General features: G+C 35.2%; 4 protein-coding genes across 5 annotated transcripts; 1 reads left to right on the top strand and 3 right to left on the bottom strand.

Annotated features, from left to right (window-relative positions):
• Positions 1-1,841: 1,841 nt before the first annotated feature.
• LOC141667606 (LRR receptor-like serine/threonine-protein kinase RPK2) lies at positions 1,842-5,587 on the bottom strand. Its single transcript, XM_074474155.1, has one exon. The coding sequence runs from the start codon at positions 5,416-5,418 to the stop codon at positions 2,095-2,097; it is 3,324 nt and encodes a 1,107-aa protein (XP_074330256.1). The 5' UTR covers positions 5,419-5,587; the 3' UTR covers positions 1,842-2,094.
• Positions 5,588-9,062: 3,475 nt separating this feature from the next.
• On the bottom strand, positions 9,063-11,418 carry LOC141663789 (pentatricopeptide repeat-containing protein At1g69290). Its single transcript, XM_074469612.1, has one exon. The coding sequence runs from the start codon at positions 11,416-11,418 to the stop codon at positions 9,415-9,417; it is 2,004 nt and encodes a 667-aa protein (XP_074325713.1). The 3' UTR covers positions 9,063-9,414.
• A 128-nt stretch (positions 11,419-11,546) lies between these two features.
• LOC141663790 (protein root UVB sensitive 3) lies at positions 11,547-17,364 on the top strand. Of its 2 annotated transcripts, XM_074469613.1 has the most exons (15): positions 11,547-11,729; positions 12,075-12,134; positions 12,221-12,259; positions 12,354-12,416; positions 12,523-12,579; positions 12,771-12,834; positions 12,996-13,079; positions 13,248-13,301; positions 13,658-13,740; positions 13,912-14,041; positions 14,488-14,580; positions 15,132-15,270; positions 15,607-15,647; positions 15,730-15,914; positions 16,953-17,364. In XM_074469613.1, the coding sequence occupies exons 1-15, from the start codon at positions 11,547-11,549 to the stop codon at positions 17,049-17,051; spliced, it is 1,374 nt and encodes a 457-aa protein (XP_074325714.1). In that variant the 3' UTR covers positions 17,052-17,364. The 2 variants fall into 2 exon arrangements, with proteins under 2 accessions (XP_074325714.1, XP_074325715.1); XM_074469614.1 differs by lacking the exon at positions 13,248-13,301.
• An 820-nt stretch (positions 17,365-18,184) lies between these two features.
• LOC141664177 (uncharacterized) lies at positions 18,185-25,047 on the bottom strand. Its single transcript, XM_074470076.1, has 7 exons — positions 24,810-25,047; positions 21,037-21,282; positions 20,774-20,941; positions 20,268-20,484; positions 19,053-19,280; positions 18,857-18,981; positions 18,185-18,692 (listed from the first exon to the last, which is right to left on the bottom strand). The coding sequence occupies exons 2-7, from the start codon at positions 21,197-21,199 to the stop codon at positions 18,625-18,627; spliced, it is 969 nt and encodes a 322-aa protein (XP_074326177.1). The 5' UTR covers positions 21,200-21,282; positions 24,810-25,047; the 3' UTR covers positions 18,185-18,624.
• Positions 25,048-25,368: the final 321 nt, after the last annotated feature.

Raw genomic sequence — 25,368 nt, 5'->3', positions numbered from 1 at the left:
ACAGATGTATATAAAATAAATAACTTTAAGATTGTGAATACAATCTGCGATTAATACATATAATCAAACAAATGTGTGCGTGAGTAAATGAAATCAAACGGAGGAAGAAAAGATATAAACAGAAGAGAGATCCTCGAGTCCAGTTGAAACTGTCTCCTTAAAGCTATTTCGCCTCTCACCGTATGTGCGAGTCGATAGCCTCCCAGGATAAAACGAGGTAGCGACGACATTACGGATAACGAGCACCTTCAGCGAGCTTGAACGGGTACGAAACTATCACCGAGAGAGAGAGAGTTTTGTATTTAAAGGCGAATATGTTTTTGGTGTGTCTAACCCTAACGCCTTAGAGGTGTTTATATAGGTGTAGATAGACTTGTGCGCTACTCTTTTCCATAATTAAATATCATTAATTATGGAATCGGTGTAATACTTGCAAGCTACTCTATTCCATAAATAATCTGAAACAGAATCAGATTAAATATATCAAGACATACACCATATCAATTAATCTGAAACAAAATTAAATTAATTTATGCCATAATATTTGAGCCAAATTCTAATGGAAAATAATAATTTCCATTATTAAGAGAATATCATCATATCTCACACATCTTTTAGTCATAATACTCAAAAATATAACTTACCAATATGAGACTTATACCCATATTTTCCGAGAGGATGTATGATCACGCGGGTCCATGGATCAATATAGTTACCGTAGATTTCTTATTAAGTAGAACGTAGCTGTCACTTTTGAGAATAAGATAATATATTAGCAGATTAAACACCACTAATTTACAAAGTTAAAGGTCTGCTAGAGCATCAGATAAATTACAAACATGTTGGAAGAAGCCATCATCACTTGGGAATAATCTATCTGGAACATAAAAATCAAACTTGACATCAATGGAACCAGAAGTTTCACCAGAGTCTTGTAATCAATATTTGTGATTGTACCAGTTTCATCATCTTCTTCATATTGTAGTTTTGCTCGTACAGGCACTGTAACCGAATAAATGGTCCAAAGTTCTGCATCAGGAGAAACACTCAGCTCAACTTTATCTTGGGACTCGATTTCCAGAAAATCTGATAGATAGCTCAGAATATTTTGTTTTGCCTCATTACTAACTGCACATCGGTCAGAGAATAGAATAATCTGCAATCGTTGTTTAGCAATATTTGTATTAGACTTCCTTTTTGATGCAGGCGGTGGGAAAATTAATTTCAACGCTAGGTATAGACTTTTAAAAGAACTATGTTTACTGCATTGAAAGCTCTTAGATTCTTAACTGATGAAACTTGTGGATAGCTCATATTCACCATCAATACTAGGAAATTTTCTAGAATTGCAAGACGTTATGACTGCTAAAACGAGGCCACCTATATGTATCCCCCGAACCACTCAATCCTCCATCCAGAAAACCACTATATTTCCACCTTGGAGGGGTACAGAAGCCTGGGACATTTAATTATTCCATAGTAGTTCCAAATGTTTACAGGATCCCCCTAAGAGAGGTGCAACAACAAGACAATCTTGAAGTGCCAGCTCTGGTTTTTTGTATTTTATATCAAGGTCTCTTTTTTTTAAATGTTCTTGCTTTAAGAATTGAGTAATTAAACCATTAGATTACCACTGATAACTGAGCAGTGGCTCAACACTCCCCCTGATTTTATGATTAGTATCAAATGTTGTAGATTTTAATATAAATTTGAAAAAGTAAAATGATATACAAGGCCTTGTCTACATATTATTGTAGCTTTGAACCTTTGATTATTGGGAATGTGGGATTATGTAGACTACTGAAAAATAAAGCGATATATAAAAACTTCAATAAATTAAGTATGAACTGCAAAATTTTAAATAGTTAGAGAACTGTATTTCTTGCCAACAAACACAGTCAAATTGTACTTGACTATACACAGAATTGAAGGAAGAATGGGATTCATGGTTAAATCCTGAGAGAGAGAGATTTCTCAGCTTACATCAATGATCGGCCAAAAACTAAAAAATTGGCCGAAACAACTAAAACCAATGTCTTGAAAACAACAGCCCCTACCTCATAAGTAAAACATATTAGTAACAAACTGTATAAGCTATCCTGGAGGAGGTCGATATCTCCTTAGTATGTGGACAACTTGTCTCATCATAGGCCTGGTAGTTTTGACCTCAGCTGTACAACCTACTGCCAACTTTAGAATTTCAACAAGATGATTCCGGGGAGCTGTCTCCCATAGACCACTAGTGAAAAACTCCTTTTCCCGACTACTTTCCCGTAGCATTACGGCCCACGAAATGATATTAAAACCATTTCCATATGAAGAAAAAGAAAGATCCAGACATTTTTTATCGGATAGCAACTCAAGAAGCACTACACCATAGCTGTAAACATCAGCTTTCTCAGATACACGACAAGTTAAAGCATATTCTGGTGCTACATAACCATAGGTTCCCGCAACACTTGTAGTTGCATGGGTTTCAGAAATTCCTAAAAGCCTCGACAATCCAAAATCAGATAAATAAGCATTATACTCATCATCCAACAATATATTGCTTGGCTTAATGTCACGATGTAGAACTCGTGGATTACATTTGTCATGAAGAAAAGCCAGTGCATTGGCAACATTCAAAGCAATCTTGTGAAGTACTCTCCAGTCAACATCCCTTTCAGATCTGTTTTGGATATACTGCTCCAAATTACCTCTGGAAAGAAAATTGTATATGAGGAACATCTCTGCTTCACTGGCATGGTAACCAATTAAAGTTATGAGGTTCGGGTGTTTTATCCTTCCAAGGATGCCTACCTCAGCATCAAACTGTGGAATACCTTGGTATCTTTCTAAAGTAAGCCTCTTCACTGCCACTATGGTTCCTGGTGCGACTTCAGCCTTGAAAGTGGCACCAAAACCCCCATATCCAATGCAATGGATTCCATTAAAATTTCCTGTTGCTTCAACAATACTTTCATAAGTCAACGGGACCCCTATATCCTTGAAAACCACTACTTCCTTTCTCTCAGAAGATTCTGAAACATGAGCTCTCGTATTTGGAGTCTTTCTTCTTATAAAATAGAAGAGGATAACTAGACATAAAAGAATACAAACAATTGCAGATACAGATACTATGGACGCCAACTCGATAGAACTAAATCCTTTTCTTGAGCTTTTAGAACCACTTACTGCTGGATAGGCCACAGAGTCATTTGTCCCTTCACCTGGAGGTATAGCTAAATGAGCTACAGGGAGGAAACGATTTCTAAGAAAGTTGATACAAGTCATTTTCTTACTGCCTAACAAGAACTGTCTAGACAAATTATCATCTGAGATGTAACAGTTGTTGAGTGATGTTATATTTGAAAACTTTGTGGGGATATTACCTGACAGTTTATTGTTATCGAGCAATAAAACAGCTAGGTTACCCAAGTTTACTAGACCCTGGGGTATTTCACCAGAAAAAGAGTTTGATGAAAGTTCTAAACATTGGAGAGCGGTTAACTGTGAGAATGTAGAAGGTATATTTCCGTTCAGCTGGTTTCCTGCCAAGGATAGATACTTCAGATTCTTCATGCGACTGAGATCAAGTAGCAGCATACCCTGCAACTTGTTCCAGCTCAAGTCAAGCTTAACAAGTGAATGTAAATATCCAATACTGTATGGGATTATCCCTGAAATCTGATTCTTGGAGACGTCCAAAACTTTTAGAGATCTGCATGCGACACCAATAGCAGATGGAAGTGGACCAGAAAGTCTGTTGCTGCTTACATTGATGAGGATTCTAAAAAACTCGTTACACTTACCAAATAAGTTCTCATGTAACTGTCCAGTGAGATTATTTTCAGCAGCAAGAAATGCATATTCGATATCTTTGCCTAGACTTCCACGGGTTACTGGAAGCATTGGTACTGAACTGCTGAAGTTATTCTGACTGAAGTCATGAACAACTGGAAAGCCTCTACTTGAAAATGGTAGAGGGATTTCTGAAAGTGTCTTACATGTAAAGGATGACACATACGCTAAGGATGGGCTGGAAGATTCAAGAAGGCCTGAACTGGAAGAGGGTATAGAACTGCAAGTAATGTTGTGGAAGGTAGGAATTGACCCTGACAATAGGTTTGAACTAATATCAAACACAGTCATGCAGGGAACTCGAAGTTTTTCATCAAGACCCCCACTTATGCTGTTTGAACTCAGATTTAGAAAGTGCAGGTTCTTGCATCCTCCAAATAGCCCATATATTTTTCCCGTAAATAGATTTTCCGCCAGGTTCACCATCTCTAAGTTGTCACAATGGCCCCAATTGCTGGGAAATCTGCCTTCTAAATTTGCGTCTGGAGCCCAAAGAATCTTTAAATGAGGTAAAGTCGTAACTTCCTCGGGGATAGAGCCTTCAAAAACATTATACTTTTGGAAAGGGGCATCAGGTAATCCAGATGATGCATGATCAAAGTTACCTGAGAGGACAATTACTGACAAGCTAACACAGTTTCCAAGCATTCTTGGAATATGACCATGAAGCCTGTTTTGTGATACATCCAAAACTTCAAGTTTCTGAAGACCACCAAGTTCAGGAGGGATAACACCTTCAAATGCATTAGAAAACAACAGAAGTGTTCTCAATTGGCCACATTTGCCAAATCTTCTAGGAATGCTCCCATTTAGATAATTACCAGCAATATCCGCATACTCAAGACTCCCACAATTTTTCAATAATTCATCTGAAACTGATCCCCTCAACAAATTAAACGACAAACAAAGCACTTTTAACTTTGAAAAGTCACCAAAATACTCCGGAATCTGACCCTCTAACTTATTCCTCGCTAAATTCAAAACTTGCAAATCCCCGCATTTTGAAAGAGATTTCGGAATCTCCCCACCAATCCTATTAAAACCAAGGTTCAAAACCCTCAACTTCCTAAACCTAACAAAATCACCAGACAAATTCCCAGTAATCAAATTCCCTTCAAGATCAAGTACTTCAATATGCCTTAAACCCCACATTTCTCTCGGAAGTTCACCACTAAATTCATTAAACGGAAGCGATAAAACCCTAAGCATAGACAACTTCCCAATAACATAAGGTAACTTCCCACCTAACTTGCCAATCCTATCAGAACAATTTCTTTTATTTCCATATCCATGCAATAAAAAATCCGAAGATTTCGAACAATAATCATCAGAAACATTACCTCCATTCCCACCAGGTATCTTCAGCTCCACCACCCTAGAATCTGAACTGCATGTAACTCCAGCCCATGAACAATAGTTCAAACTTTCACTTCTCCAGCTGGATAAAATCCCAGAAGGGTCAGAAATTAAGTTCTTGAACTCCAATAAAACCATTTTATCATGTCCTGAAACTGCATAAACAGAATACAATAACAAAATAATCACATATATCAAGCTTCTCATTTTCTTGATCATAATTATAATAATCAAACTTAAACCCCCCAGAAAATAAAAAAAAACTGCAAATTAACAATAAAATGATGGGGTTTTTAGTTTGTTGAAATAGTAGAGAAAATGACAAAGGGTTGGGTAGTTTTAATCTTTATCTAGGCATTTGCGTGTTCTCAATGTAATCTAAACATCTATGTACTAGGTGTAGTACTATGTTTAAGTGTAGTTGTATGTACAGTTTTTTTGTTCTGATTGCGTGTAATACGCGTAGTGTGTGCGCTAGTGTTGTCGGGCCCACTGATCCAGTTGGCAGTCAGTCAATGAATGCGGAGGATATATACGGCTGTTATGCTGTTTTTTTCACACATGGCGGCTCTGAATTCGAATTTGTTTAACACGAAGCCTACTTGTGCAGGGTACTCTACTACATCCAATGGACTTCTGCCACGTGGCCTTACTGTCGATATTTTAAAAAAAAAAAATAATTACACACCAGAACTCGAAATCTTGATCGGAAACCAACCATATAATTTCAGGGAAGGGACATAAGTTTAGGAAAAATAGTTACTACGAAACCACGTCGGAATAAATTAAATTGGGCGATTAATTTTAATTTTTAATCATATTTTTACGAAACAGATCTAGTGATTTTTCTGTAGATATAGTTGCAAATTTGACAGTCCTTGTTTAACTGAATTTGCATCGTTCAATATAAAGGATTCAGGATTAAAATTTGAACTCCCTGCTGAATTTGGATGAGTTATATTTTTTAAAGTTTGGGATGCTTGATAAAAAACAACTTATTGACTTATAAGCGTAATTATCGACGAGTGTTTGTCGACCCAACTTAAAAGTTGTAAATTTAACTTATAAGCTGATAAGTTGAATGTTAATAACGATGTACTTTTTCTCAACTTATTTTGAATTTCCATTTTTTTATAACTTTAGTTTTAAAATATATATTTCAAAATGTTAATCTAATTTAAATTTCACGAATTAAGAAAAAAAAATTATTTAGTTTTGTTTATTCAAGTAAAAAATATTCTGGCTTATAATTAAAATTATTCAAATACTTATACAACTTATAAGTATTTATAAACTTACCACTTATAATTCAATTATTCATCTTAAATCATAAATGACTTATTTTAAGATTTTCTAAATGTGCACTATATTCGTTTATCAAAGAAGTTGACCAGAAGGACTCAGTTGCAATGTAACTATGTAAGCAAGTCAAAGAATGCTTAGTTCAGACACTAAAGTTGGTCAAAGAAAGAAAAGAAATTGTTATTTGTTACAATAATTTCAAAGTGGTTGGTGCTGAACATTTCATTGATTGCCTAGCTAAAAGTTTAAATTCTGTGATTCAAAACAAAGCTCAAACTCCACTACTTATGCTGGGTTAGTTTATAAGTAGAAAATAAATATAATGACCATGACTCCTTGATACTAGACCTACAACTACTGTAAAACTATTGTAAATTGTCAAATACTTGCAACCACATTATCATGTTTCTACTTGGAAAATTAGGACCTAAGCCAAAGGAGAACCTTCAGAATTCTGTTTTCTGTATAACAACGCCGCGCAAAGATTCAGAAAAAGAAGACTTACATATTTTCAAAATATATAATGATCTCATAGACTCTAATATAATCTGCAAAACTTCTCATCATCATTAGTTTTAGAGTAAATTGCATTTAGATGGCCTGCAAAATAATACTTTGATGGCTCATAATCATTGTTTCAGCCACTTAAACGACTTCCGTCAAGTCATTCCATACTCAATTAAAAGTTGCAAAATTGAGTCATCAAAGTGCTTGGCCACGTAAAACAGAACCTTTGCCAGCATAGCCAATTATTCCTAATGGCTGATCATATACAGAGGCAAAAATCCCGCTACAACCAGAACAGGGGAACAATGCTCATCCAGCCATTTTGTTAATGAAACACGAGGGGTAATTTCTTGAAAGGGTTGACAGCTATTTCAACTTTCATCAGATTGATGGCTATTTACTATCATATACAGAATTTGGGTTCCTGTCGGATGTAAAATCTCTAAGACTTTCCATGTCGTGAATACAGGTAATTGTACTAAAAATGGTCTACAAAGAAAATTTATGGGTGAGCAACTGACCGGTGAAGAAGAATGAGAGCTTAAAGATTTTTGAATAATTGGCCGAGTCAACTTTCTCATCTTTCTTCAGTGGGGTACCGGCATCTTTGCTTGGGTGATGGTCCTTCCATATCTTCAGACTCCACAACTTCAAGTTGAAACAAATATATCGTTCCAAAAAATATATGTATCTAGACTCTTGCAAACACAAACAAGATACATTTAGTAAACAGTTATCCAGGTTCTATGAACCAGAAATTAGCTTGCAACTTTCATACACGTGCTATTACTTTACTGGTGAATTGCTAAGATTATTAGCTAAATCATCTTGACAATTTGTTCATTTTCTGAAAAACTCGAGGCTAGTCCAGGAAAGGGTGACCTTGACAGTTGACATTACAGCTTAATTTTTACATAAAAGTTTTTTGTCTTTACTCTTACTATAAAATGAAAATTCCAGATTGAATACAGTTTAATCAACGTCGAGTAAATACTACGGAATATCATTATAGGAACTTCATATAGGCCATTTTTGTTCCACAGCATTATAATTGCAAACTTATCTGCATATATACTCTAATTTTTTACTATATTTCATCTAAATTATTCCATGTACTAAATTACAATTGGTTTTTACCGGATAATAAATAGTCCCCAAAAATGTACTAAAAACTAACAAAACTAGTCCATGAGATTATATTAAAGGACTAAATGTAATTGAAGAAGTACAAATGTAAATAATCAAGATTATACTTTTTGCGAACGAACATCAACTTAGAGAATTGAAGGATCAGTTTTGTCAATAACTTCTTTGGATTAGTCTTCTAGTCGATAAAAGATATAATTTCACATATACCAAGCCCAAGTAGTTTTTTTTGCTAGTTAAACACACTCAGACAGCGAGGTGTCGGCGACACCGCTACACCAAGAGGTGTTTGGTCCAAGCCAAGTAGTTTTAATACATTAACAAGTTTCTTTAAAACATATTAATGAAATAACTTTTATTTGCAATTGCAAGTAATGGTCGGATTCATATGGTTTATATTACGCTACAAACAAGGAACTAGATAGTAGTTATAAACCTTGCCTAGTATGAACCTTCATAACCTTTCTTCCCTGGAGCCAATATGGAGCAACAGAGCCTTTTACCACCCTTCACCTACACATTATAAAACAAAACTTCAATAAAGTCATGTACTAATACTCTTAATTTATAGAAAATTGGTGTAAGGTCTAATATGAATCTTTTTACCTTGGATTGACTTCAGGGAAGAGCGCAACTGAAACTTGATTTGCTTTTGAAGATGAATCAAGCTCAAATCCCGAAATACTAGGGTTTTGGGGAACAAATTGAATCTAATAGACAGAAGGCTTACACACATTTGTAGTAAATATTTTCATCTTCCATATAACTATCACTTTTTAGCTCGCTTCGCGTTTAGTTTGACACACATTTGATTTCAAAAAGTAAGCAAAATGCTACAGATTGTGGATCAAGATACTTTGTTCTTAAAGCTAGATCATCACATGTAGTATGAAATGTTAATATAAAAGTTGAGCAGTTAAAACTATTTTGGTAAAATAAACAAAAACAAAATTTTAAATACACATATTCGGTATTTAGACCACACAGCCATTTCTCCCCTTGTTGCCAGGAAGGAATGCCACCCTTATATGTTTATTACAAATAGGGGCGTGTCCAGTAATGCAAAACACATCAGCTTCTAATTCTATAAAAAGAGATGCTAAAAAAAATGCCAAAGAGAGGACTGGAAGCTGACGTATTTACATAATGTAGAAGCCCAGTATAAACTGAGCAGCTATTGGCCAACCAACATGATCAGCAACTACTAGGACAGCTGAAGTGAAAGATATGCATAATGTAATTTTTTTGATTCAAGTTGCATTACGTATTGAGACCAGCCCAATTTCTAAAAGCAATGAGGGCTTCCATTTTCTTATAGTTTCTCTTTCTTAATTTAGCAACTTTAAGCTTCTTGTGATTTTCCATGAATGCTTGCTTGTACCTCCATTTGTCAACAAAGATTTTCATCTCTTGAGATTTTTCCACTACTTGCATTACGGCATCAAAGAAGCCTCCTTTCACCAGTGTGTACAAGAAAGCATCAACTAGGCTAGTATCAAACCTTAACCTTTGTGGTCCATCAACTGAAACCTTTCTCTTAACCTCATTCCACAACATTAATATGCTGAAGTACTGCTGTGCCGTTGCATACCCATTAATGAGAGATAAATAAGTTTGCTCATTCGGTTCAAATTGGAGAAAGGTCATCCTTCTAAAAGTCCTCCTAGCATCTTCCAGCCGTCCAGCTTTACAAAAGGAGTGGATAATAGAATTCCAGTCGTGGGTGCCAACTTCGATTCGGGGATCCTCGACAACCTCATCTAAGAATGCTGCCATAAGCTCAGGACGATGATTCTCTGTTAGACCAGTCATTATGGTTAAATAACTCCCCATCAAATCATGTGCTCTTGCTTCTCGCATGTCTCTGAAAAGGGAAAAAGCTGACTGAAAATCCTGGCATGACATGGATGCATCTATTAGGGAATCAAAGCTACCACTATCCAGTTGGAGCCCAGAACTACTAATTTCAGTAACCAATTGTGCAGCTTCAGCTGTACGCTGCTCTTTGCAGTAAGCCTTTAAGATTGATACATAGACTCCAAGCCCCACAGAACCTCCTTGTGCATTCATTTCATCGAGAATGATATGCGCCCTATCCAATAACCCAAGACTAACACAAGCACTTACAATGCCATATCCAACAGAATGCTCCATTGTGATAACAGAAGATTCCAACTTTTGAGCTTCAATTATCAAAGTTGCTAAATCTTTTATCCCTCCATGCTTAAGAAATCCTTGCACCACCTCACAGTATGTTTCTTGGGCAAAGTTTGAATCTTTTCCATTCCCTTCTCTTAAAAATCGAAGGAAAGCCTGTGAAACAGATTCCATATGACCACATTTCACATACCCACTTATCAAATTACTAAAAAACACTCTCCTGTCACTAAAACCAAACCCAGAGACCAAACCCTCAATTTCAGCAATCTTTTTATCAAGTCCCTTTAGAGCATATACATAAGCAAGAAATCCAAAACTAGTTTCATCAGGACGAACTCTAAAAACCGACATCGTCTCAACAACATTGTCAGCATCAACCACAGATTCAAGATGACGACAGCACCCCTCCAAAGCAGCATTACAAGCAACCAAATCCGGTGTCATAAAATCCAACTTCTCCTCCTTGGCAATCCTACAATTCTCATTAAAAACCTTAACAAACGCCTTAAAGCTACCATTTTTCCTACTAATATCAATAAGCACATTACTCCACACCTCACACGGCACAAAATACCTATTCTTAAACATACATTTAATCAACTCAAAAGCCGGGGCAGCAGTATTCGCAACTTTCATCGAATTCAAAAGGGCTTCAACACTTTTACAATCTACCAATCTTGGGTTTTTCTCCAACAAAAACACAATAGAAGCAAAAGCCCTTTTAAGATTATGAGTATCACTAATCAAACACAAATGGGTAATTAAAGAATTAGCAAGAACCTTACTTGGGTAAGCAGAACCATTAGTAAGTGCCTTAAAAGACTTCCAGGCCTCATCTGTATTGTTTGAAAGAAGTGATTTTTGAAGAGTAGATTCAAGAGTGGCTTGAGAATCTTGGCTCAAAGTTCTACAAGGGTTTTGATCTTGGGCTTTTGGTAGCTCTACAGATGCTGGGTCAGGCCTTTTTAGAGCAAAAATTGATGGTTGTAGAAATGAATATAATTTTGGGATTTCAGATGATGATGATGATGAGAATTTTCTTGCTGCAAAAAACCCTCTTCTCCACATTTTCTTGCTAAACTTGTTACATACTACAGTGAACATAAGACTGTGTATATAGTATTAAAAAGTTTTTTTTTGCCTAAAATAAAGAAATACAGTAGTGTTATATTTAAGTTTTTTTGTGGGCTTAAAGAATAAAATAGTCAAAACCCAGGTCACTTCTTGACTTGATGGCTGTGAAAATGGAAGCTCCATCGAAGATTGTAGTGGAGGAATGGAGTGGAACGGCGTCGTCTAAGCTCTCGAAAACTGCTACTATTACAGCCGTTTCTTCTGCTCAGTTTACAATTAGTAGACATGGGTCTCAATTTGATCAGGTTTCCAAGAGGTTTATTCAAGCTTTTGTCCCTGAGGTAATTTTTGATCTTTTCAATTTCCCCTCCCCATGATAGTTCACTTCATGTGTGTTTTTGTGTGTCTGTGAGAAAGAGAAAGAGGGAGAGAGGGAGAGAGAGAGAGAGAGAGAGAGAGAGAGAGAGAGAGAGGAGAGAGAGTGGGAGTGTGTGTGTGTGTGAGAGAGAGAGAGAGAGAGAGAGAGAGAGAGAGATTGTAGTTCTGATTGCATTGTTAAAGGCGACTTAGCTTGATCATGAAACTGAGAGAAAAAGAGAGAGGCAAGATTGGAGTATTTAATAAAATGTCCCTCTTCATGTTTTCGATTTAGGCATGTAATTACTGTTAGCTGAAATGTAATGCAGGGGTTTCCAAGCAGTGTGACACCTGATTATGTGCCTTTTCAAGTTTGGGATTTGTTACAGGTTCGTAAGTTGAAATCATATTTGTTAATTTGCCATTGAAATGATTTGTTATTCTTAATTGTCGAAATTCACAATGTATTTGACAGGGTCTTTCAACTTATGTGAGGACAATGCTTTCTACGCAAGTAGGTCTATATTAAGTGCATCAGTTTATCCCCTTTGTTAATTTGGAGTTGATGGATATGATTTGGTAAATGTTATGCTGTTTCAATGCTATAGGCTCTTTTGAGTGCTATTGGAGTTGGTGAAAAAACGGCTACCGTATTAGGGGCCACGTTTCAGGTGAATCAGACTATCTACTCATACGTAGGATACAGAGCAACTAGTATTGATGTCATCCTGTAATTTACATGGGCACAAATCTTATGAGCTTCTAAAATTTTTCCAGTGGTTTTTAAGGGATTTAAGTGGAATGCTTGGAGGTATCTTATTCACATTCTATCAGGTCTGCTGTTCTGTATTAATTTATTTTTCTGGCAATGTTTAGTTTACGGAAAATTTATGCAGTATACTTACCATTTATATCCTGACTTATTTTATGGGCTATAGAGCTTTCATCCTTAGATTGTGATTGAGTGGAATAGTCCAATCATTGCTTCTTACAAGTTGGTTTTTTGTTTTTACTACTTTCTTCAGGGTTCTAACTTGGATAGCAATGCCAAGATGTGGCGTTTGGTTGCAGATCTCATGAATGACCTTGGTACTAGTCTACATTATAACCATCTCTCTCTCACACACACACATTACACACATTAATGCCGCTTTATAGTTCTCAGAGAACGACTCTCTGCAGCAGTTCTCATTGCATGAACAATAAATGCCAATTCTATGGAATGATATGGAACCCTGGAATTGGTGCAGGAATGTTGATGGATCTTGTTTCTCCTCTATTTCCTTCGGCTTTTGTTTTTATTGTCTGCATAGGGAGCTTATCAAGATCATTCAGTAAGTTATTACATTCAGATAATAAATTCTGGAAGTTACTTTTTCGGTGAACATTTGATTGGCTGAAGGGGAATTTTTCCATTTCAAAGTTTGAATCCTAAAACCAATCATGCATACATAAATGGACTATTTTTACAAGTGACAAGCAACCTACCCATGATCCTTTAGGTACAAATGTCACAAGATCTACCAGACTACCTCGCTGCTGGGAACTGAATAACTGTAGGTATTCATCCAGCACTGGTGTGAACTAAATAACTATAGTGATATCTTTCACGTGGGGAACTGATACACCATGGTCATAAAACTTTGATTTTGCAAGATTTCAACCTCTTGTAGACTATAAAATTGTATCATTGATCTGCATTTAGTAATCTAATAGCTGAACATGTTAGGCCAATTTTTGATTGTCCCCAATTTTCTCTTAAGTCTCAAGTCTCCTTTCCCTTTTCTTGTCAACATCCATAAAAAGGTTAGAATGTAGTCGTATAATGTATTATCCCCTCTTCTAAAAAAAGATGATGATCATCTTCGTATTTTTCTATAATGGTTCATAGTTCTGATATGTTTAATTTTAGCTGGTGTTGCGAGTGGAGCAACTCGGGCTGCTTTAACCCAGCATTTCGCCCTCCAGAATAATGCAGCAGATATATCTGCCAAGGTATGTTATTTCTGTTTGAAAGAGAACTCCATTCATTCCCCGCCCCGCTCTCTCACACCCTCACTCCACACTGTCTGTAATCTATATATGTTAGGAAGGACAAAGGGAAATTCATCAATACAATATCTTAATTTTTCTGTTGTTGACCCTCCTACTTGTGATTATTGACAGGAAGGAAGCCAAGAAACAGTTGCGACGATGGTTGGGATGGCTTTAGGAATGCTCCTTGCCCACATTACAATGGGACACTCAATAGCTATATGGTTTTCTTTTTTGTCTCTTACCGTGTTCCATATGTATGGTCAGTAACTCAATAGCTATATGGTTTTCTTTTTTGTCTCTTACCGTGTTCCATATGTATGGTCAGTACGGGTTCCACTTCCATCATTATTTTTGGTTTGGGAATATTTTTCTATATGTTTTGAAAATTATTTATGCACATAAAGTCCTAACAGGACATTTAATATACCGCAAACTGCAAGTGTGTCCCTCAAGTATGTATTAGTGTTCTCAATTTTCACGATTATGTCCCTTATTCAAAAATTCCTTTTCTTTACTAGTATGCCATAATGAAATGCATGCTGGTCTCCTCCAATATAAAAAAAACTTTCACATGCTTATACCTAAAAATAATAGACTCGCTCTTTAGTGCACGCTTTTAAATTTCAGGGTCCGAACTGGCCACTGTTTTTTTAATCATATATTCTCTGTACTTCTTTTTTTATAATATTCCTCTGCCTATTACAGCAAACTACAAGGCTGTCAGGTGCCTGTCACTAACTACATTAAATTGTGAAAGAAGCTCAATTCTTCTACTACATTATATGGAGACGGGGCAAAGTTAGTACACTTTCTTTACTTTATAGTGTTCTTTGTTTTTTTATTCGCTGGTCCAATGTATAGTCGTTTATACAGTAGCACTATTAAAGCTTAATATAATTCAGATGAATATTTCACCGCACCCATGGCAAACCAACCAATCATTGGTGTCTAAATTCTGATGGCTGCAATAGTCAAATCTGCTTTTAGCATTTCCAGCATTTTAGAATATCAGCATTGCTTACATTCAGATGGTCTATATCTCATCTGATTTTGGGGTAAATTGGATACCTTGTATGAATAAAGCAACTTCTATTCTTTTTTTGGTACTTTGAAATTTCTCTGCAAACATTGAGATATTTTTGTTACTGTTGTTTGGTAATTGAAAGCCTGTTCCTTTATAATTATAGTTTGTTATTATCGTCTACTTTGTACACATATGCTTTACAATTTCCGTCATACAACATCAAACATCCACAGTAATAAAAAGAGCAACGTATAACATCTCTATATATTGTTTTCTTTCAATTGGATACAAGATACTGAATGCAGCTATGTGAACTGGTTGTCAGTTCTTACTCCAAAACAGGTATCAATCACAGAGCATGTTTTACCACTATGGATCACCTCCTGGACATCAAGGAAAGCTACCCACTTGTACACGCGCGTATACTTAGGTGCCAGGATCTCCTCTGTTGACGGCATTGAATTGTAAGTTTCCAATTCCTGTCAATTCTGTCCCTTTGATAGTCATAGACCTCCAAGACATAGATATATCATAATTTACTTCTATGGGGATTATAGTCATTTAATAGTTTAATAAGTAAGCAGTAACCTAACGTGTTTGGAGCTGTTGGATTGTAGTTCTGCATGTCACAAATCCTTCATACGTCACCAGAAAGCATACTGTTTAGAATAGATATCTCAACTTTTGGGTTGATTCTCTTGCCTAATTAATCTGAGCTGGTTCCTCTGTCAGTCAGTATACCATATCAATTTTATTTGTTTGTATTGGCTGAATAAATAACCTTTTTTTACGTAAAACAGGCAAGAGATTATACAAGCAGCTGGGTCGCATTACAAGAATGGTTGGAATTTTATATGTTCTTGTGCATTAATATACAATCAACAAACTTAGAATATTAAACCTTTCTTTCCTGGACTTTTCAGCCAAGTACTTGCTGCATGAAAAGAAAGGATTCATTAGAATATATATGCATAAAGACTCGACCGCTGGAGATGTCTTGCAGGCATACATTCATGCACTTGTCATGGCAAATCTTGTTGACAAAAGCTCTGTTCACTTGGAGAGTCAGTCATGGGTGGATAAACATTACAAAGAGTTTTCCTTGCAGGTACCTCATTAATACACACATAACTTTGGATATATGAAGATATGTGGTTCGTCCATCACCAAGCATACTTTATCTACAGTTTATCTCTCTCAACTTAAGCAGTTATCTTGTTGGAGAATTAGGGGTTCAATATGTAATATATATCCCAGATGTGTGTGAGTAAATGAAACAGGGAGTAGCTAATGACTAACCCCGAAATGCTGCAACTCTAGCAGTGCCTACTTTAGGGACTGAATGGTGAATCTGTTCGTAGCTCAAACATTAGTTTTATGAACAATCTTTGTTGAGTATTAATATTCTAGGATAACTGTAGTCGATAGCACAAGGTGAGGGGCCTTTATTCATTTACAGCTACATTAGATAAATGATGGTAGAAAAGCAGGCTGTAGTGCTGGTAAGAGAAATATAAGTCACATAAAGGATAAAACCTGAAAAGTATGGATAATATGATTAAACAGTTGTATGAACTGGTAACTAATTTGTTTTGCATTGTTTTGCTGATGCTTTTCTCCCAAATACTTGTACCACGATTTATTCACCATTTTCACAACATTAAAGACATGTATAGTATGTGGCCCCATATGCAGTGAACTAATGCACCTGGATATTCCTACCGAGTCAGATTTCTGTATAATCACAAAGCTTGAAACTATATGGCTATGTGATCTTGTAAATCTTTTAGGCTATGTTACTCGGACTTTTTATTTTACCGTCGAGTACCCGAGTCGGACACCATGACACTTGGACTAGGACACTTATTTTAAGCTAAAAACATGTATCATTTTCATAATGTTGCCGCATCCGATACTTGGACATGTATCCGTGGCGGACACTTTTAGGCGAGTCCGAGTAACATAGCTTTATAGTAAATTTGAAAATTTAATGACGGTATGAAACCTAAATTTAGTACCTTACACTTGACTACTGTATCTTCTCTACTAGAAAAATTTAATGACGGTATGAATCTATCAGATGCTTTGTATCTTTCAACAAGTGCATTTGTGCTTAAATATGTATCATGCAATTTTCATTTGGCAGCTACAATCATCAGGCTGGAAATCGGAGCGTCTTTTGACACCATCGATTATATGGAGAGCGAACTGGACACATGATTCTTTGGATAAAAAGGTTGACTAAAAAAAGTGTGTCAAGTTATAGTCCAGACTGCCGCTGCAGCCATCTCCAATGGAATTAGAAGCTGATCAAACAGCTATACAAGGAAACCGAAAATTCTTAATCTTGTATGATTGATGTAAAGAGATCGTTACAGACAGGATTACACTAGAAGCTAAATAGAAAAGTTTTGGAGATGGAGAGGCAGACTTAACTGACTTGGCGGCTTCTTATGATTCCACTTAAATGTCAATGCAGTCTTAACTGACTTGGCGCCTTCTTATGATTCCACTTAAATGTCAATGTATTCGTTAAGATAATCCTTTGTTTTTATGTAGAGGAGTTCTCTAAATTGATTCAATCATCTTTTCAGATTAACAAAACATGATTCTGTACTTCCCAGGATGCTCCGATGGAAGTCAATTCCTACTAGTAACCAAACAAATTATAATTATCTCTTGCTCTCTCAAGTTTTGAAGTAAAAAAACACCATTTAACAATTTAAAATTCAGCTACCCAATAGAACAGGTTGTTGTAGAAAAAGCTATAAAAACATGGCCTACATTCTTAGACAATGGCACTTGAATTAATTTAGACGGTGTTTGAAAACTGTCATTTCATTTCAAACGACATGATTTGAGTTGTCACTTCAAATTCTCATGTTTATACTAATATTTGAATGTTCTGGATTTCTCAAATGAAATCCAAATTCCTAAACAGCTTGTTTAATCAAATCCAGAATTTCAAATGAAATCCAGTTTGCCGAACGGGCCATTAGTTCTTTTAACCTGCATATATTTTATTTCGATACTGAAATTTTATCCCATCACCCATCCTATTTATGTTCGTCATCTCTTCATTATTTTTAAAAAATGTTTTCGCCCAATCTTTCATTTAAAATATCTTAAAATGAATAAGGGACTTATTAGTGATAAATAAATAATATTTATATAAGTTAAATAAGTGTTTGGTTAAATGTTAGAATATTTTTTACTTAACTGATCTATAATAAATAAATTTAAAATACAATTATCTTAATTCGTAAATTTTAAATCAATAAGACATGTAAAAACATAAAATTAAAAATAAAAATTAATAAAAAAGCAAAAAATAAAAAAAAAAGTTGAAAAAAAGTATATCTTGCTAACGAGACCTTATAAGCTTATAAGTTATAAATTCGACTTAAGAGCCGGGTAGACAAACACTCGTCGATAAGTATTTACAGGCTTATAAGCTAATAAGTAATTTATTTTGTGCAGCCAAACATGCCCATAATCTAACCCTCGCTTATTGCATATGAGATGACACAGGTACATCTAGTTTACTTTGCCCAGATGAAAGAAATGCCACTAATACAAGCAACTTTGAAAAACTAAAAAGTACAGCATAAATGGTACACATAATTTTCTTATGCTGCCAACTTCTACCTAATCATTCATCTTATTCTTGCATTAAATCTCCATGATGCAATAGTTCGGGTATTCTATGCTACCTAAGCGAGAGAGGTTGATCTATTTGTCAGGTAAGAACTACTCTTTAACATCAACTGTTAACATCTCCCGCATCTGTCTTCAGTAACTTTGATGTACCCTGCTGATTACCAGAAATCGACTTCACTCTTTCTACGACCAAAGACGCCCCACATGAAGTAACTATTTTCCAACTCTGTCATGTATTTATACACATTATCAGGTGCGTAAAAGCATTATATACTATAATTTAAAGGAACGACAAATTAGGCAGGGATTGGAAAAATTGTAATAATCAGTTGCTAAACTAATACATCAGAATTGGCACATAATAGTATTACAAAAATTAAAATAGCTCACTCTGGGAATCTGGTGGCAGGATTGTAGAAGGATACACTAGCAGCTCTCTACCATCAATTTGAGTCCACATCATTAAATCCTTAAGTTCCATGTCTTTTACCAGTCGAGAATAATGCTTCCTTGACCTACAATCAGAAGAAACAACTTAAATTGTTGGAACATTCTGCTAGAATTTTACATATAAGTCCAAATTTACCTCTCAGCTATGGTGGGATAAAAATATAGTGCAATGTCATCCCTGTCAGGGCATGCATCCTGAAAGATTTTTGGATACAAATCACTTCGAGGTAACAGCTTAAATTGCAGCTCTAAATCGATCTTCTTTGAGAATGCCAAAGCTTTCCGGGAAACTTTGGCAGATAGGTGAGCTATCATTTCTTCACACATTCTTATTTTACCACAGTCAACTACCTCAACAGTGCCCCTACAAAGAACAAAAAATTGCACATGGCATTCATACTCAATCACAAGTGAATATTATAAAACAAGCATGGGCAGCACAGAAACAGAACTTGCTAAACCATCACAGTCTGGTTTGCTTCTGATCTTTGTTAAACATCCCACAAGTCACCTAAGTGAATGTATATGCCTATAGTGCTTTAAATTTTTACTAGTTAGGCAGTTATTTTTGTACTTTTTTGCAACTTGATCTGTCAAACCATGACTTTCAATTTCCCTCCTAATTTCCTTTTTATGCTTCCCCCTTTCCCTAAATACATAGAATCAAGTAAAAGCCTGTTTCGCCTAATGATGCATTTTCTGTATATTCAAGTTTGAGGTGGATCAAGAAGTAAACAAGCTTTAAGGTATAAGAATTATCTCGAGCAATACAGGGGAAGCTGAAAATTTGATACCAAGCCGGATCAGTCTCAAGCGAAGTTGAGTTCGGATATATAAATGCCTTTCTTCTTTCTTTTTATATCACAATTTTGTTAAACCAACTGAAGTACAATATAAATTGTACATAACAAGATGTCAAACTGCTGCCAAGTCTGACAGAACTGGACAGACTTGATTATGTATGCAATTTACAATTTTTTGATTGCAGTCGACTCATGATGCGAACAAAAGTCTGGCTAGACGTGTTAATTGGCACCTTGTTCCTTAACAACCAAACTAAAGTCTGGGTAGACATGTCTATCAGCAGCTTGGTTCCTTAACGGCCAATGGTAAACATGTGTTACTTGAGAGTAAATTTTAATGGTCTGATCAAGCACCCATGTTTTTCTGAGGAGCATATGTGCAGAATATACATTGGCATATAGACATAACAAAAATGGTTTCATTAAGATGACTAGCGAAGCAAAACTTGAGTTAAGAAGCAAAGACATAGAAGAGTTGCTTAAATGTATTGCGATATAGAGAATGCAAAGCATAATGCCCATGGTATGCGTTATTTACTAAAATTCACCTCCATGTAATATCTTTTACGGGACCATTCTTGTGGCATGGAGTAAGCAAAACCCTTTGCTGCCTGCCATTTGTAATCTTACTGTCATAATTGAACTCAGTTTGAGATTTGACAGATTCTGCACTCTTAATACTGTCATGATTGAAGTCACGTCGAGATCTGACACCTTCCGCACTCTTAGTACTGTCATGATTGAACTGAGCTTGAGATTTGACTCCTAATCAATCAACCATGCAGGAATTAGTGTACTGTTTTTAAAGACAGAATTTTTGTACAACCATCTAGGAAACTCTTCACAAAAAAAATGAACTTTAAAATTAGGATATTTGTAGACCTCAAAACTATATATTATATGCACCTAGTGTTATGTATAAAGCTTAGTGAAGAGTATCTTAAAGACAAAGAGACATTTTCATAAACTATTTAATAAAAGGTTATGTTGATTGACCCATACTAGTACAAGAACAAAGAAGAGAAATTATACAAAAATTATACAGATGTAAAACCTCTTGAATAAATAGGCAAAGCCTTCAAGAATGGCAATGATGAACTTTTTTCTCTGTTGTTGGTTATACTCAATGATGCTTCCAAGACCAGTGAATGAACATCATTTTTATTTCCATGTTCAATAACTGTATCACATGACTCCTGTCTACAGATTGAGACTTCAATTCCTGCATAGTGGAAAACACCATCACTATGATCAAGAAAAAAAAAACAAGATAAAAAAAACACAGAATCTGTGATTGATTATTATCCAGTGTCTAACCATCGTGATGACTTTTTGATGGTTCTGTCAACTGAACAGAAAATGAAACACGCTTGCGGGGTCTATCTTCTGATACTTCAGTGGTTGATCTTTTCTTCAATGTGGGTTTTATAGGCAAACAGTCCTGAACTCGTTTGCGAGTTGACATTGATTGGTTAACCATGGAAATTGTTTAAGTTGTGAAATTTCAGGCTCTATCTGTTTCCACGCTAGTGCAATGCCCTTTGAATCGCTATTATGATATTCCTGAAAAAGAGGAAATGAACAATTTAAGAACAAGACAATAACACACACACATGTATGTACATATTTGCAATGCAAGAAAGTACATTAGGAGGATAATTTGGTACACAGTTTTATATAAAAAACACAGGAAACACATGACAGATATAAGGAGGATGCAACATGTGATTCAAAAAGTTACCAAAATCTAATAATTGTTTCTAAATAGTCCATAAATATAAGAAATTTCTCAATTAACAAGATACAAGACACATGTGACAGCATAATCTCAGTTCAAAAATCTACATTTGTTAGAACTTGGAACCACACACAAAGTTGTTAAAGATGGCAAAGTCAGATTTTTGACTCCAAAAATAAACATCCCAAGTCCAACACATGGAATGTACAAATATAACATTAACAGCACCGCAGACAAACATAATTGAAGAATTTAGCAAAAAAATGTTAAATAATAGTTCATTAACTAAATATAGCAAATAGAAAACATTCCTCGGCAGAACAATTAATAAAGACTTCCAGATTCAATTTCAACATGATACTCTGTGGAATTCCACAGAAACTACTTATTTTGATTTAACTCAAATCCTTTTGGGTAATATAATTTATTATTCATTTAAATTTAATTTATGCAATCTTCATTCACATTCCATTATACTAAATTAGTACAAATCTGCACTCTGCATGTTACAATTCTGCATTCTGCATTCTGCATTGTGCATGTTATAAATCTGCAGGACACATTTTTCATGGCATTAATCTGTAGAATGCATCCTGCATTTTGCATTCTGTTTTCTTCAAATCTGTAGAAAAAAGTAAGTGAATGTGATTTTCATGTAAATAGTGTGATTTAAAAATGTGACTTGTGTGCGAGAATGTGGATCGTGTAAGTTATTTTAAAAATTGAATTTGGTTGAGTACAAAAATGTGTGAACTAGTAGTGAACAACTCCGCTCAAATTCGGTTCACATTCAACTCGACTCGAAATGTTTGTGATCAAGCTCGTGCTCAGCTCGTCTATTAACGAACCGATCTTGAACATCACTTTTCGTTCGACTAGAAAGCTCCATTCAGCTCGTTTTTAAAAAAAAATCAAATTCGGCTCTACTCGGGCAAAACTCGGCTCAGCTATGTTCGTTTATATCCCTATTTATGGCTTCTTGTTTTCTGCATTGAGGTAAGTTGCTATTATGGACAGAAATGTGAATGTAAAGCAGATTAATTACTTGAATACCAAAACAGAATTGCACAACAATGTGGAATGCTGGTAAGTCTTAAAAACTAGATTTATAGAACATATAATTATACAGTATATATTATATAACTTGTTGCTATTATTATTAATTTGTCGACTAGCTGGACCTCCATCGAATCGGCTTTACTTACTGCCGTGACAACAATGGCTTACTCCAATCAATATATATGTCTAAAAGCAACATTACGTGTCCCCCAAAATATATGTTTTATACTATTTAAATCCAATTATATACCCCTCAAATGTCTACCGATAGATCCCTTCGGTAACATCTTTTCAGATGCCAATTTTCAAGATCGTGAAATACAACAAGAACAATATACAAAAAGGCACAAATTTCACAAATATGTGCACTACTAGGAAGCATGGATTCTTCATTTCAGTACCATGTAGTGCAGGGGCGCGCCAGGGTGGGCCCCTGACACAGTATTTTAGTGATGGGTTTGAGGGGAGCATAAGAAACAAGTTTAATTGTGCTTACAATATTAAAAAAACGGGATTTACATATACGAAGACTTTCCCTTATTGAAGATTTGCCCTAATTACAAAGGAGACGACTGGTTCAGCTCCCGTCCCCGTCAAAGTACGGCGCTCCCGTTCAAGATTATTGAATTCATTATGTTTAATATTAGGTCTTTATATCATTAAGCGCCTTCTCCTTTTCTTATCTTAGGGATCTCATAAGTATGGCTACAAAGAGAACTATGGAGCCGCCTGCCTCCTTGTGTGGAAATGCTTTTCATGATCTCCGACTCTTTCCCACCAGCTCGTTATTTACTAGACATCTATACATTCCTCTTAGTCTCGACAGTCGATTCTAGGTATAATTTTTTTCGCTATCTTTTTTAGAGAACCGCCTAAAGTTCCAACTTAAAAGTAAAGTTCCAACTAAATATATGAAATGATTTTTCATCATCTCAATTGAAATGATGGACTTTTTAGTTTAATTAAATGTAACTCTTGAATTATATGACTAATATATATTTATCATATCTTAATATTTTCCATAGACATTTACATAGTATCCCCGCACCCGAATTCTTGTATCCCTATACCGCGCACTCACACCCATGTCGTAGCGGACCAACATGGCCATAGTATGTCTTGGCCCATGCTCAATTTTTTGGGCCTGGAACTTATTTTTTATATTACCGTATCGAAGTCCAAAAGTCACAGCTCAGGCCATTGCTTACACAGCCTAAGCCATCTACTTCATTAGTACTTCGCTTTGTTACTAATTACTACAATATGATTGCATCTATTCTCCACTGCTTAAAACACACAGAGAAACAAAGGTAAAGTCTCTGTTCTCTACTTTGTGCTGAGAAAATTGAAGTCCGAAAAATTTATAGCAATCAAAAAGCCTCAGGCAGGAAAAAAAATCTTAATGGCTTTTGGCCCTCGCTTAAACTCTCTGGGTCCGCCACTGCACCCATGCTTCCTAGGTGCACATGTACTGTCAAGCTTCACAATGTATCTAACCAGAGATTACATCATTACACCATTACACCAAAAGCATTACACACACTCGTATCTTCTGTTAGCAGCACATGAAATAGGAGAACAAAAACTGTGAATTATCGTGATTGAAGAACACGGCTTTTTGGAATAAAATATATATCTGATTACAAAAAAATTAAGTGTAAGTCTTGGCAGCAAAAAGCTATAGACATAGCATCTGTCGGGAGACATAAGATTAAGGAACTAAGGACTAGCTTGAACCTGGAGGTCAATCCTAGGGCTCTATCGGTAGACACTTGAGGGGTATATAATTTGATTATATACATAATAAATTCTTCTCCTTTTTCCTTCATCTGATAGTTATAGTGATCATGTTCGAACTTTTTCACTAGGAACCTGATATACGCGAAGATTGTTATAGTATACTAAATCTTAAAACTCCCTAAATTAATTTAAGTGGCACTTGACATAAGAAATCAAATTATATCTTCAGGGATAAACCCTAACGCCTTTCAAATTTACCACTTCCGCCTTCAACATATGAATTCAAAGAACTTATAAAATAATTATACAGACTTTCACATGGTAAAGATCAAATGCATATTTTTCAAGAAAATCAATAACTTCTACATGATCATTAGGTAAATACATATATAGCATATCCATAGTGATCATGATGTGCATTCCAATTTATAGCCCAACATTACACTAAATAACTCAAAATCAAGAACTCAAGAACCATTAAAACATGAAAAATGGCTTTTAAAACCCCACAAGAATTAATTACAAAAAAAAAATCAAAAAATAAATGACATACCCAATCATCCAAAAGGGCAAATAAATATTTTTGCGTGGATTGCCAGAGAAAAATTAAAAGTATTCACTTTTTTCACCTCACTGTTTTTGACTTGTATGAAGAAACTGAAAAGACTCGTAACAAAAAGAGAAATAAAATAGGTGATTTGTCTTTGTTTAATTTAAGACAAGAGATAAATAAGGAATACAACGACATAAATTAGTTACATGTATACACACAATGTAATTAAATTAAAATGCCATGTATTTATTTTAAAAAAAAAATGCCATGTATTTCTCGGTTCCGTTCATATGTTCTACATTAGTTTTGGTCATGGTGTGTGAGTGTGATATGATATGGTTGTCTTGGTTTTCTGCACATTTTGTTTGCATTTTATTGTACTGTAAATTTGTAATGTTATTATTAACACAACTTTTTTATGATTTGTTATATTTTGCAACATTTTTTATAATTAAACTAACTTTAATATTAAAGTATAGAAATAAAGATTATTTTTATATTGAGGTGAGCATGAATAATTGATCAATTGAGAATTTCAACTTTTGATCTGGTTTTCAAA

This window comes from Apium graveolens, chromosome 6, assembly GCF_009905375.1.
Source record: "Apium graveolens cultivar Ventura chromosome 6, ASM990537v1, whole genome shotgun sequence".
In the NCBI taxonomy this organism is placed as follows: Eukaryota; Viridiplantae; Streptophyta; class Magnoliopsida; order Apiales; family Apiaceae; genus Apium; species Apium graveolens.
Note: the sequence above shows the minus strand (reverse complement) of the source record. Positions and strands in the feature narration are given on the sequence as shown.

What these genes read in the sequence shown, in the direction of transcription:
- LOC141663789 (XM_074469612.1), bottom strand. Translation starts at nt 11,418, where the DNA reads ATGTTCACTGTAGTATGTAACAAGTTTAGCAAGAAAATGTGGAGAAGA.
- LOC141667606 (XM_074474155.1), bottom strand. Translation starts at nt 5,418, where the DNA reads ATGATCAAGAAAATGAGAAGCTTGATATATGTGATTATTTTGTTATTG.
- LOC141664177 (XM_074470076.1), bottom strand. Translation starts at nt 21,199, where the DNA reads ATGGTTAACCAATCAATGTCAACTCGCAAACGAGTTCAGGACTGTTTG. An exon ending in GTAAAAGATATTACATGGAG is followed by an intron (nt 19,281 to 20,267) that starts GTGAATTTTAGT and finishes TGTTCTTTGTAG; the next exon opens with GGGCACTGTTGAGGTAGTTG. An exon ending in CCTGCCACCAGATTCCCAGA is followed by an intron (nt 18,693 to 18,856) that starts GTGAGCTATTTT and finishes AATACATGACAG; the next exon opens with AGTTGGAAAATAGTTACTTC.
- LOC141663790 (XM_074469613.1), top strand. Translation starts at nt 11,547, where the DNA reads ATGGCTGTGAAAATGGAAGCTCCATCGAAGATTGTAGTGGAGGAATGG. An exon ending in TCTTATTCACATTCTATCAG is followed by an intron (nt 12,580 to 12,770) that starts GTCTGCTGTTCT and finishes TACTTTCTTCAG; the next exon opens with GGTTCTAACTTGGATAGCAA. An exon ending in ACAAAGAGTTTTCCTTGCAG is followed by an intron (nt 15,915 to 16,952) that starts GTACCTCATTAA and finishes TTCATTTGGCAG; the next exon opens with CTACAATCATCAGGCTGGAA.